Source organism: Dipodomys merriami, unplaced genomic scaffold, assembly GCF_024711535.1.
Source record: "Dipodomys merriami isolate MVZ:Mamm:240054 unplaced genomic scaffold, mDipMer1.0.p SCAF_4, whole genome shotgun sequence".
In the NCBI taxonomy this organism is placed as follows: domain Eukaryota; kingdom Metazoa; phylum Chordata; class Mammalia; order Rodentia; family Heteromyidae; genus Dipodomys; species Dipodomys merriami.
In genome coordinates this window covers 87,345,172-87,358,249 of record NW_027205603.1, presented here as the reverse complement: position 1 = coordinate 87,358,249, position 13,078 = coordinate 87,345,172, and the positions used below count along the sequence as shown (strand labels likewise).

General features: G+C 41.3%; 1 protein-coding gene across 1 annotated transcript in view; it reads left to right on the top strand.

Moving 5' to 3' along the window:
* Positions 1–9,193, top strand: part of Kcnq3 (potassium voltage-gated channel subfamily Q member 3) — a 260,088-nt gene extending 250,895 nt beyond the window's left edge. Inside the window, exon 15 of the mRNA XM_069991421.1 lies at positions 40–9,193. Within this exon, the coding sequence (XP_069847522.1) occupies positions 40–768 (729 nt within the window). The 3' untranslated portion in view covers positions 769–9,193. The remainder of the gene's footprint in view (positions 1–39) is intronic.
* Positions 9,194–13,078: the final 3,885 nt, after the last annotated feature.

Sequence of the window (13,078 nt, the reverse complement as noted above, 5' to 3'; positions counted from 1 at the left end):
AGGGGGGAATGGTAATGGCCTACCACTTGTGTTTGGCAGGTGCAAGACATGGGGAAGAAGCTGGATTTCCTGGTGGACATGCACATGCAGCACATGGAGCGGCTACATGTCACTGAGTATCACCCGACTAAAGGCCCGTCCTCGCCAGCAGAAGGGGACAAGAAAGAGGACAACAGGTATTCTGATTTGAAAACCATCATCTGCAACTACTCTGAGACAGGACCCCCTGAGCCCCCATACAGCTTCCACCAGGTGCCCATTGACAGAGTTGGCCACTATGGTTTTTTTGCACATGACCCGGTGAACCTGTCCCAAGGGGGACCCAATACCACAAAGACTCAGGCCACCCTTCCTTCCTCGGCCAGCACGCACGCGGAGAGGCCCACCGTTCTGCCCATCTTGACGCTTCTCGACTCTCGTGTGGGCCACCACTCCCAGGGAGAAGCGCATGGCCCCTCCTCTGACCACATCTCTCCCAGGCAGAGACGCAGCATCACCCGGGACAGCGACACGCCTCTGTCCCTCATGTCGGTCAATCATGAGGAGCTGGAGAGGTCTCCAAGTGGCTTCAGCATCTCCCAGGACAGAGATGATTATATGTTTGGCCCCAGTGGAGGGTCGAGTTGGATGAGGGAGAAGCGGTACCTCGCCGAGGGGGAGACAGACACAGATACAGACCCCTTCACGCCCAGCGGCTCCATGCCTCTGTCGTCCACTGGGGATGGCATTTCGGATTCCATATGGACCCCTTCGAATAAGCCCACTTAGAAGGGGTCACTGACTGGCTCTTCCTGTCATGTAGACAGACCTTGTATAGCTCACTTACTCTCACACCCAGCGCTTACAGCGGGGACTCACGTGGCTATGTCAAGAGCATGCATGTGCGTGGTGGTCCCCACAGGCAGGGGCTTCTCATGGCCTTCTTCTTCCCCATGTCACCGCAACGAAGCCACTTCCTTTTTCAGCATGGTTTGCATGACTGGACACTATATAAATGGCAGCACTAGTCTCTTCTAGGATTCACATTTATCTGCTGTTCTTACTTTTAATCACGATTGGACCAGTACAGGGAGAAATTATTGACGAGCCGTGCTATTTGTTTGTTTGGTTCACTGGTTTGGGTTTGGGTTTGGTAAGCAGAAGGCATAGTTTAACTTATTTCTAGGATCATTGCCCCTTGGTGAAAGTGATCCAGTAATTCAGTGTTTTCGAAAGCAAGGAAATAACTTCCTCAACCAAAAACACATTGCATTCAAGTGGGGCTGAAAACTGAGCAACATGAGAACGAACAACAACAGCACATAAAACAAGATCCATATTCAATCTCCAAGGCCAAAATCTTTTTGAAACATATTTTTGGTTAAGGAAATGCTGGTGAAATCATTTTAAAGTTCCTAAAGGGATCTGTCATTGGTCTGTCATTGTTCAATACTGTGCCTCAGTTTCCTCATTTGGAAAAGATATAGTTAATCTCAAGTATAGCATCTCCAGTGTGTTATGAATTGGCTAAGAGAGTCTCACTATACACACACACACACACACACACACACACACACACACACACACACACACTACAAACACTCAAATTAAAACAATTTCTAATTCATGTAACCAAAGATGAATGAAATGTCCTAGGAGTAGGATCCTCCTTTGTGCAGAATCTAAGTTCAGTGTCATCAAACTGTGGTTCCAACTTGTACTTGTCCCTGTGATATTAGAGTATAGCATAACCATCTAAAGCAGAAATGAGAGTTAAGAGGCTATGCCGAAATGTTCTTTTCTGATTATTTCTATTCAAAACTGAGACATTTTGGGCTCAGGTAAAGTCACCTGTCCAGGGCAGTCTGTTCTACTCTGGTGAGTTGTGACTTAAAGACTCACCTGCTTACTCTCTCACTATCCTGGTCTCTTCACTCTGTAATTTGCATGATAGGCCGGAAATCATGCCCAGAAACCAGTACTATATGTCAGTGTTAAGCAATTCCTGCTAGCTTCCATGGTAGGAGGGGATGTCTACCTCTACTGGAAACCAGGCTAGCTTGATGAATTGCATCTGGGATCCAGAATTTTAAAAAAAGTAAACTATAGCTATTGATATGCAAATAGGCAAAATTCCTAGAGCCATCCAGTTTCACTCCCCTGGATATTTTTGGTGAAAATACTAGAACCACACCATGAAGTATAAGCAAACAGCTTGGAGAACACTGCCTTAGTAAAGAAGTGGTAATATTAAGCACAAGCCAGCCAGTGATCCCTTAGGAGATGGAAAACGAAGAGGTTGTGAGGCTTGGGATGCACTAACCAAATGACCATACCACAGTACTGCGGTCCCAAACACAGCTGAGCACTGGTTGTGCATGGTTGCTATGTAACCCTCAAAATATGCTGTGTAAATGTCTACATGATTCAGCCCTAATATTCTTCCTCAGTCTTCTCAATAGCAGTTGTTGCTAAGGCAGAAGGCTTTCTGGTTGTCTTGTCAATACCTTATGCAGGTGTTCTGCTCTGTACTTGGGAGAGAGATTGGCTCCTCTCAAACCCATGTATCAACGGGTCCTGTACAACAGACTAAGAACATGTTAATGATGAGATCTTGGCCCCTGATTATGGAACATTAAAGCCAAACCGTGAAATCTATGAATAAAGGCAGGAATTGTGAATAGTAGTAAGGATTTTACATGGGTCCCACAAACAGATATTGACTTTGACAGGACATAAACATAAGAATAATCACAAAAGTCAGACATGAAACCATTCCACTCTGGTTTTGATTTGTCCTTCTGGCAATCTGAAAGACAAAAGATAGGGACCATTTGGTCCTCTTTGTCCACTCCCTGCAATATGGTTTCAATAATGTCACTTATGGTATACCTAAAAAAAAACTTGATGTCCCTTTATAGGGGTTTGGATCTTGGTTCTGCTCTTCCGGGCATGCTTTACCAAAAATGACTCTGCCATCTACCATCTACCATATACCACATTACTATACTGATGTGTGTGTGTGTGTGTGTGTGTGTGTGTGTGTGTGTGTGTGTGTGTGTGTGTGTGTGTGTGAATTATTGGAAAGCAAAAAAAGATGGAGAATGTATCAAACGCTCCGATTATCTCCTCTAACTTTTTAACATTTTTTGCAGAACCTAAGAGCATCAGTATATTAAAAATTGATGCATTTTCCCAGGAATTTAATAGAGTTCTTAGCCAAAAGAGGGAGATTCTTATCCACAAGGTCAAAATATTTACCATAGATGTAAAGACAAACTGATTTAGTTTGGTAAGCAGAAAGCATAGTTTAGGATCATTGCCCCTTTGTGAAAATCATCCAGCATTTAAGTGTTTTTGAAAGCAAAGAAATAACTTTCTCAACCAAAAACACATTGCATCCAAGTGGGGCTGACAACTGAGCAACATGAGAAACAAAGCAAACAAACAAAAACAAGATCCACATTCAATCTCCAAAGCCAGAAATTTTTAAAGGTATTTTTTGTTAAGGAAATGTCAGTGAAATCATTTTAAAGCTCCTAAAGGAACCTTTCGTTGGTCTGTCATTGCTCGGTACTGTGCCTCAGTTTCCTCTTTTGGAAAATTGGAGCTCCTATCAGTTGCCAAACCACAGGTGGGCAGTTTTGCTCCCTGCTGGATCACACAGCAGAAGCTGATGTTCGTGGATCACAACCAGGTTGACCTGCTCAAGGTAGACGCAAACTAAAGGCTTATGCCATGAATGGATGATAAGAAGTTAAGAGGCATCATTTCTCTTCTAGATAAACAACCACACTCAAGGGTCCTGGTATGATCCTTTTTTGATTTTTCCTTTACACCGTATTCTAGAGAAGCAAGTGAAATCTGCTCAGGTTGTGTGCTCACAGAGAATACTATCAACCACATGACAAGCACTAAGGAAGCAGAAGCTCAGGGTCTGGATTTCCACATGAGTGGTAGGTAGAAACAGTGTGTGCTTCCACAGTGATCTTTCTGTCAGACAGAGGGACAAATTAGATTAGAACATGTCAATGGAATTGATTAGCAAATGGGACCAAGACCCCACACTATACCAGTAGTTCTGTGGTTTACCTGGGGAATCACAGCAGTTTGGGCAGGGTCCTTTGAAATAGTGACAAATTAATTCCATCACAAAAGCTAGAAATGGTTTTCTCAGGTTCAGTTTGATCCCATTATGTGTATTTGCCTTCTCTGTGTTATGGTACATAAAATTTTAACGATGGGGTCAAAGCAGTAGTTCAGTAGTAGAGTGCTTGTTTAGCATATATGAAGCCTTGGGTTTGATCCCCAGTACTACAAAAAAATAGAGGTCATTCTTTAGCAAGATCAAAACTAATAAGGTAAATCTTAATAAATATTAGATGAAAGGTTCTACTATTTGGTACTTGGATCAGGAAAAAAGTACTTGAGATCAAGTGTGAGTTTTGACGATCAAATACTACAACACACACAAACACCTAAAAGTTAAGAAAAACAGAAATGGAGAAGAAAAAAAAAGGTGGGATTTTAAAAGCCCACCAAATTGAGAGTCATTTTTCCATCCTGTTCTTGTACTTGCAATAGAAAATTCAGGCTTGACATGACACTGATATTACAAAGCCCTAATTTCCATGAAAATGTAAGCAAAAAACATCCACATGATAAGGTCAAAACAAACTAGTTAACCAACAATTACACATCCTATGCCTATTTTTCTGATTTGTAGACACTGTGAGTTGAGAGAGTATCCGCAGAAAAACACAATATAACAAGAGTCTACTCATAATTTGCCAAACTCATTCTCATTATTCTGTGCTACTGAGTGGGAGCATAATAAAGGACATTTTATATACTTACTTATTCGAAAGGGTTTATTAAACTCCACTATATGCCAAGAACTGAGCAACAGAAATCTGGAGATTAAAGACCCCAGTTTCTGCTATAAGTAGCCTCTTCCAAGTAATCCCTTGGAAATCTTCCTACGGAGAATGGAAAATACCTAATTTCATCAGCACAGACAATGCTTCACCAACAGAAATGCTTCCTACTTGGAAACAACCACAGGGTCAATACAGAAGAAAACAGAACAACAACAAAAATCACATCAAAGTGACAGTGATCCCATCACTCCTACTGATGGCTGAGTGTGTTGCGCAGGCACTTTGAGTTTGGTTTATTGCTTAAGACTTTATAGATCCAGATAAGCTATGCAAGAAGGTGATCTCTGAAAAAGTCTTGGAGAAACCAGCATTTACCTCCTCACTAAATCCCAGGCTGGAGGCCAGGCAAGATGGAGAGCAGTCAAGGAGCTGAGCTACTTTTATCTCATCATGCCCAACTACTGAACAGGGCACAGCACAATATTTATTTGAAGAGGACATTGCTCTGCCTGTGGGAACTTGCAGGTGAAATTCTTTGGGAGCAAGAGAAATTTGCTGGAGGTCCTCTGAAGGCAACTGTACGTCTAACAATGCTGCCGGCCACCCCGGATTGCCTCTCATCCCTGCTTCCTCCGAAGATGCCACAAAGCTGCTCTTTGGTTTTCATGAATGTTTCCAAAGCATCTAAGACTGTCATGATTTTCTTTTCTTTCTGAAGCAAGGGCATCTTTAGGACTTGGTCTTCATCTGTCCCTGGTTTGCTTACTTCAGGATGAAGTTTTTAAGTGTAAGTCCGTTCTTTGCATGCAAATAAACCCAGCATCCTTGTATGACTGATACTACACCATTCAAAATTGAGCCAGCTGGCGATTTCCACCAAAATTAGGTATCAGACAGCATCTCAATGATGCCCAGCTTAGGACATGTTAGGGGATGGGCCATCTGCCTAGCGTTCATGATTTTGGAACACAGCAATGGTCATATCACCGAGAAACAACAAATCTAGAGATCATCTGGACAAAAAGTTGTGTCTGGGAACACTCAGAAGTATTTAACTCTACTGTTTTAATTTCCAAATGAGACAATCAAGTTTATTTATAAGCCCTTAGCACAGCAACTGAATCATACTATGGACTATCGTTCCTAATTCATACTCACCTTGGTCTTTGATATTAATTATGAACTCTAGATATACAGAATATCTTTTTGAGAGAAAAGGCTGGTGAAGATGTAATTTGTCATTTCATGACAAAATCAGACAGTTGCAAAATTGTTCTTTAAATATAGACATGGCTACTACTAAATAAAAATTACTTTTAGATGTAGAGTACCAAGGGTAGCATCATTCTCTCAAAAGATGATTTTTATGAGGTAAAGCCAAAAATAATGATTTAAGAAAAGTCAATTGTGTTATGACTCCTATCAGACAACTCCCTTGGTGTGAATGACTTATCTTCCAGGAGAAGGAATTAAAAGCCTGCTCAAATCCTTTCTTGGGATTTGAGGATTTTTAACCACCTCAAATTTAGCATCTCTTTAGGAAAATTGTGTTTCCAGAATTTTGATGTATTCTCACAGATATAAAGAGATATAATTCCATAGATTCGGAAATGCTTAGAGCTATGATCACTGGCAGTGAGTATGAAATCATTCAGAAAAATCCATCTCTTACCTCAGAAAGCACAAGCTCAGAATCCAGAGGATTCTACCGGGTCTTTATGTGGTAACATAAGCAACAAAGTAGATCAAGTGGGTCTAGAATCTAGGTTTCCTGAATCCTTATCTAGATAGTGGAGATTAAGAAGTATTGCTGCAGAGCTAAAAAAAAAAAATCGAATGAAAATTTTCTGGCTCACTGGAGAAACTGCAGAAACAAACACACTTTTTGATCATTCCTCCCATCTCTAGAATAGAGTTGGTGCGCTAATGTCTTGAAAGGTAATAATGGTTGTTGTGGTTGTTGTTGGTTGGTTGGTTTTTTTTTTTTCCAAACTCTGGCTATCTTCCAAAGGCCCAGTAAATCTCCTGCTGCTGGGAACAGTTGAGAAAGGAGATGAAGGACAACTTTCCACTGGTTCTCCTGCTTGCCCCTTCTTAGTCTCCTCCTTTTCCTTCCAAGATTGGCTGGTGGTTCACTTCCTTGGCCTTCCCTTTAGATTCCAATACACCTAATCACACCTCAGGTTGAATTTACATCTGTGAACCTACTGAATGGGTTTTCTTTATGGGTATGATTTAAGGAAATGTGGTATTATTTCATGGTCTGTATTAACCTCAATTGCCAGTTCTACCAAAAAATATGTCCCATTGTGCTGAGATTTCTCCATCTTTTCCTTTGTCCCAGAGAATTCCCATAATGACCAGGTCATAATCTCTATGGCATTATAACCTAAAAGGAAGATAATAGTATTTAACTGAAGACATCCTACATTGGGGACTAGGGTATTACTTAAGCAAGCCCACATACTATTTCTGTTGTGCTTAGAATAGATTTTCTATAATTGAATTGGACAGAACTCCCTCACAGTCCTTGTCAAACCTAGCGATGGATGTCTAGCTCTCCTGATTTAGGCTGGATCAGAAGTTCCTGAAAGTAAAAACAAAAGCAAAAAATGATTCTTTGATGGCAAAAGTTACCTGAGTAATTTTTATATCTTGTCATTCTAAATCTTCTTCCTCTAAGAAGCTCACTTCTGGGATTTAAACAAGTTTCAGAGGAAAGCCATGTTTTTTTTAGACACATAAATTAGGGTCTATATAATCTGAGAATGGCTTACAACTAATCAGTCAAAAACTAGGCCTAGTGCTTAGAAAAGTATTGAAATCCTTCTTATACTTGTCACATGGGCTATAATTTGCAAACCTAAGTATTATGAAAAATGAGAGCATGTTTTAATTTTAATGTCCAACTCCCTTCCTCTTCCCATAAACCTAAAGTCATAGGAGAGGAGAGAAACTTATCCTAAACTCTCTTTATGGATGGCATGAGATGAAATAGCCCTGTCTTGCCTGTACCAACGTCATCACATGTTACAGATGAGGATACTGAAGCAGAGGAAAGTGCCCTTCACAGGCCATGTATCACAAAAGGAAGAGCTGAGATTTAACCACAGCCCACTGACTTTAAAAACTCATTATTTTTCCCTAACCTAGGTCAGAACAAATGCTTCCAATTCATGCCTTGTGTTTCTCCCAAATCCCTTCTTTGCTCTGTCCAGCTAGCTTTACAGCAACATGATCCCAGGCCCACCGTTTCCCTGGGGAGGAGGGGAAGGCCAGACTGGGCTGCTCTGCCGTGGCTGTTCAGCAGGTCTTCTGAATGCTTTGACAATCCAGCCATCCATGTCGGAAAGCGATTCCACATAAATTATTCATCTGGCTCACGTTAGCTCTTGGAGTGTGGTAGCTGCAGATAGTCCCACAGCACCCTTTGCTCTCTGTCCCCAAGCATCCTCTGTCATTGTTTTTAACCAAGCAAGTTCAAATGTCTCCCAGCCTGTGCTAACTCTGGTCTTCAATCTCTTGACTATACCTTTATTTCAGGCTTTAAAATCTTGCAGAAATAGTATTTAAAAACAAAAACACCTTCTCTAGAAGGCCAAAAACTCAGAACAGTTGTGTCTCTCCCAATATTGAAGGATCAAGGTTCTGCATGGAAGCCAACCGGATCCATAATTGAGCTGCTATTTACTTCCACCGATTACATTTCTGAGAATAGAGACCTCAGACCCATCCCTGAGGGTCAAGAGGCCAGGTGGTGGGCAAAGGTCCAAGCTCTGGGGGCATCAGACATTGTGCTGTTTAATAGGTAAAGCAGACTTCGTCCTGTTCAGATAAATCACCTCGGAAGGAATGGATGCGCTTCCTTAGATGGGTCTCTTCTTCCTGTTTTGAAGAGAAAAGTGATCTCTCCCTTGTTTCAGATGGGATGTGACTATGTTTTCCTCTTTCTGATGTATCTGTGATGGCAATACCAGTCACTGAAGAACAAACTAAGGTTTCCAATGATGTGAACCCATTGTATTTGATTTGGGGTTGTCTTTTCTTTTAACCCCTTTTTACGGCATAGAATTCTGGTGCCTTGCTCCCTGGATTTGTCTTTCTGCTATACAAGTAGGCTTTCTTCACATTTCTGGCTTACACGGGAACTCAACTCTTCCACAAGTGGCCTTTAGTGCTCTTTATAATATGATTTCCTGTAATTTTTAAACTCTATGTGTAATTTATATTCTGGCTCTGTCCAATATTTGAACAACTTTAATGGGTTGATTTCCATATATATTATGCAAACAATTCTTACCTGATTTTTTATGTTCTATCTTAAAATAAATAAATACTGCACCACTTATTAATAGATGTTTCAGTGATTATGTAGAAGACTGTTATTTCTTTCAAAACAGCTACGTGATATTGTCTTATTTAGGGTAAGTAACACTGGTTGCTGTGATATAAATACATATATACATATATGTACAATAAATATATGCAAATATACATAAACATATATACACAAAACATACACAAATATTTACAAAATTTTATTTAAAAGATAAACATTTTTTGTTAAAGAGATACATGTTTAGCTCTGGTGGTTCATGCCTATAATCCTAGCTACTTAGGAGGCTGAGATCTGAGGATCGCAGTTCAAAGCCAGCCTGGGCAGGAAAGCTCATGAGACTTTTATCTCCAGTTAACCACCAAAAAATCAGAAGTAGAGCTATGGCTTAAGTGGTAGAGAGCTATCCTTGAGCAAAGACACTCAGAGACAGTGCTCAGGCCCTGAGTTAAAGCTTCAAAACTGGCACAAAAACTAATAATTTTTAAAATATATATAAATATATACAACAACATTTATTTCTCACACAAGTCAAATCAATGTAATTTGCTTCAGTGCCTGAGCAAGGTAAGGTATTGAACTCCTTCCATTATGAGCTCTGCCATGCTGCAATCCTTCAATTTTAGTTTCATAGCCAGGCCAAGAGAGGGGAAAATGGAAAAACTCTATGAGCTTCTAACTGTGGTGGACTCAAAGTGACTCAGTATTTTACTCATATTCTTGTTGGCCAAACTCCACCATATGGCATTGATTCAGGCATAAGGGATCCTGAGAAATGTAGTCTTCATACATGAAGAAATGTGTTGGATATATAACTTCAATCACCAAAGGGATATTATGATTGATTCTACAGAATTCACTTGTTATATAGTATTGAGTGTTGACAAGATATAAGAAAGAAAGTGTTATTGGCCAGAGAATAAAACAAGAAAGTTAGAAAGTTTTCCTTTGAGTCGCTGCATTTTCAACCATATATTTGGATACTTGTTAGAATGCTTGGTTTTTCCTTCCAAAAGTATTCAGTTCCACTCAAGAAAAATTTGTTTAGCCACGTGCCAGTGACTCACGCTTATAATCCTAGCTACTCAGGAGGCTGAGATCTGAGGATTGTGGTTCAAGGCCAGCCCAGGCAGGAAAGTCCATGAGACTTATCTCCAATGAACCACTCCAAAAACTGGAAGTAGCACTGTGGCTCAAGAGGTAGAGCTCTCGCCTTGAGCTGAAGAGCTGAGGGACAGCGCCCAGGCCCAGAGTTCAAGCTCCACAATTGACCAAAAAAAAAAAATGTTTAGCTTAAGAAATATTAACTGAGCCAGGGACGGGTGGCTTACATCTGTAATCCTAGCTACTCAGGAGTCAGAGATCTGAAGATCACAGTTCAAAGCCAGCCCAGACAGAAAAGTCTGAGAGATTCTTATCTCCAATTAACTACCAGGAAACCAGAAGTGGAGCTGTAGCTCAAATGGGAGAACACTAGCCTTGAGGAAAAAAAAAAAAAAACCTCAGGGACAATGCCCAGGCCTTGAGTTCAAGCCCCATGACCACCATCAACAACAATAAAAGGAAATATTAATGGACTTTGTTCCATATGCTAAGCACTGGAGGTGTGCTATGTCCCAACTTACTACTGGAAATCTAAAAGAAAAAAGTTGGAAATCTAGTGTCCTAACATCGTTTCAGTTCTGTAGAGTATGAGAATAGAGGGCACAGAGGGAACAGGAAGAGAGGCTCTGGCTCATATTAGAGATACCAGGGGAGGTGGTTTCTAGGAGAAAATGAGGACTGAATGGAATATGTAGGGTGATTTGGCAAAGCCACAATGAAGGAGTAGAGGACCAAAGCTTGGCAACAGGATGTGCAAGACCTTAGGGGGATGAGACAAAGTCAGTTCTTAAAGCTGCCATTTTAGATCCTTGTTGTCATAATAACTACTGCCTGTGGCAAACCAGTCAAAGGTGTTTATAGCATTTCTAGCCCTTGGGAAGCAGGTACTATGTCAGGGTCCGCAAGGCAGCCTGCCTATGTCTTTAGAAACTCAGAAGGGGAGGAGGAGACCAGATCTTGCAAGTTCATTAGTGTTTTTGGAATTTGCTGTTCTTTAGATCACATGGCAAGAAGGAAATCGCTTCTCATGATTTGAATCTGTACCCTCCTCCCACCTCTGTCTCCCTTTCTACTACCATCTTCAGTATGTGTCAATGGAGACTTCCCTCCAGGGGAACAATTCCCTTCCTATCTAGAAACTGGCAAGATTCTCCCAGTCTTCTGGTCGTTGTTCCTCCCACTGATGGAGTTAACAAATACGGTCATCCAAGAATCAGCCCACTATCCTCCAAGTTCAACCTGCACAACCCTTCCAGGCCCCCAGCCAGAGGACTCAGCGTCCACCGAGGTGTCTACCTTGCTCTCTCAGCAATCTTCTTGCCACACTTGCTCCCTTCCTGGTCTCCCAATTACTCTCTCTGCCTCTAGCTTGTCACTCTAATCCATCTCTTAAAGACTGTAATAGTCTTTAAGAAATGTAAGCGCAATCATGTCGTTTCACTGCTTCAACTTTTCAGTGGCTCTTCTACCCTACCTACAGTTTAAATTCTTTAAAATTGTTCTTTGGAACACATAATACAGGAGAACCAGCCATGCCCCACCCTATTGTTGTCTGTCCAGCCAGGAGTTATAATTCCCCACCTTCCCACTCAGCCTCACTCTACTACACTCCCTCTATGTTCTTCCACTCCCATGAAGCCTTACAACTCCACAGACTCACTACATTGTTCACTGGTCAGACTCCCTCTTGGTCAACAGTTCCTTTTACCAGGGCAACACTAAGACACGGCTAAGAGTCAGTACTTGGTGAAATGATTCCTCAGTCCCTTGGTGAAATGATTCCTCAGTCCCTCATCCTCCAAATCCAACATCTCTGTTTCCAGGATGTTCTCCTTGGCTCCAGTATCTGTCTGCTTCCCACCACTCCACATAGTCTGGAGGTTGCTTAAAGGTAAAAGAAAATTGTTACTCCTCTGTACTTTCAGAATCAAGCACAGTGTCAATGGCTGGCGAATGAGACACAGACTGAATGGGGCCACATTTCATATGAACTTGTTATCTGCAGCACACAACAATCTCACTACATATGTATGTAGCAGATTAAAAAATAAACAGACACATTTATTATACCAGTTTCTGGACCAGCATTCCAAGTTCAGATGCTTCAAGTCATCTTCTCCTAGATCTCACAAGGTTATAATGAAGTTGTCAGCCAGTGCTATGGGCCAAACTCAACAGGACAAGAATGCACTTCCAAACCCATGAGGATAACTTGGTTCCTCGAGAGTTATTGGCAGAGCACCTCGAATTTCCATGGTTGGAAACAATCTGCCCTGAGTTTCTTGCCATATGGGTTCACAGAGCTACTTCAGCCTAATGGCTGGTCTCATCAAACCAAGTAGGGGGAGACTCAGTGGGGGAAAAGGAAGTTGCCATTTGAAGTAATATCATGGAATTAACATCTTAGCACCTTAACACCTTGAAGTAATATTATAGAATTAACACCTTATCTTACCGCCTTACTGTCTTGCTTAAAAATAAATAAAACATCCATGCTGTGTTCATGAGACGGGGATTACATAAAGACCTGAATGTCAGGAGCTGTGAACATCACAATCGTCTTAGAGTATACATGCCCCACCAGGTAATTAAATTCTCTCAGTCAGCATGGACTTGTCTTCTAATGCTGCTGCTTCCTTTCTTGTCTAGACTGTGTAGGCCTCTTCCAGAATCAGTTCTACTGGAGATAATAATAACAACAACAACAGCTCATATTCATTGAGCATTCACATAGAGAAGGCATCTTGGCTAAGCATTTTCCATGAATTGACCCATTTAG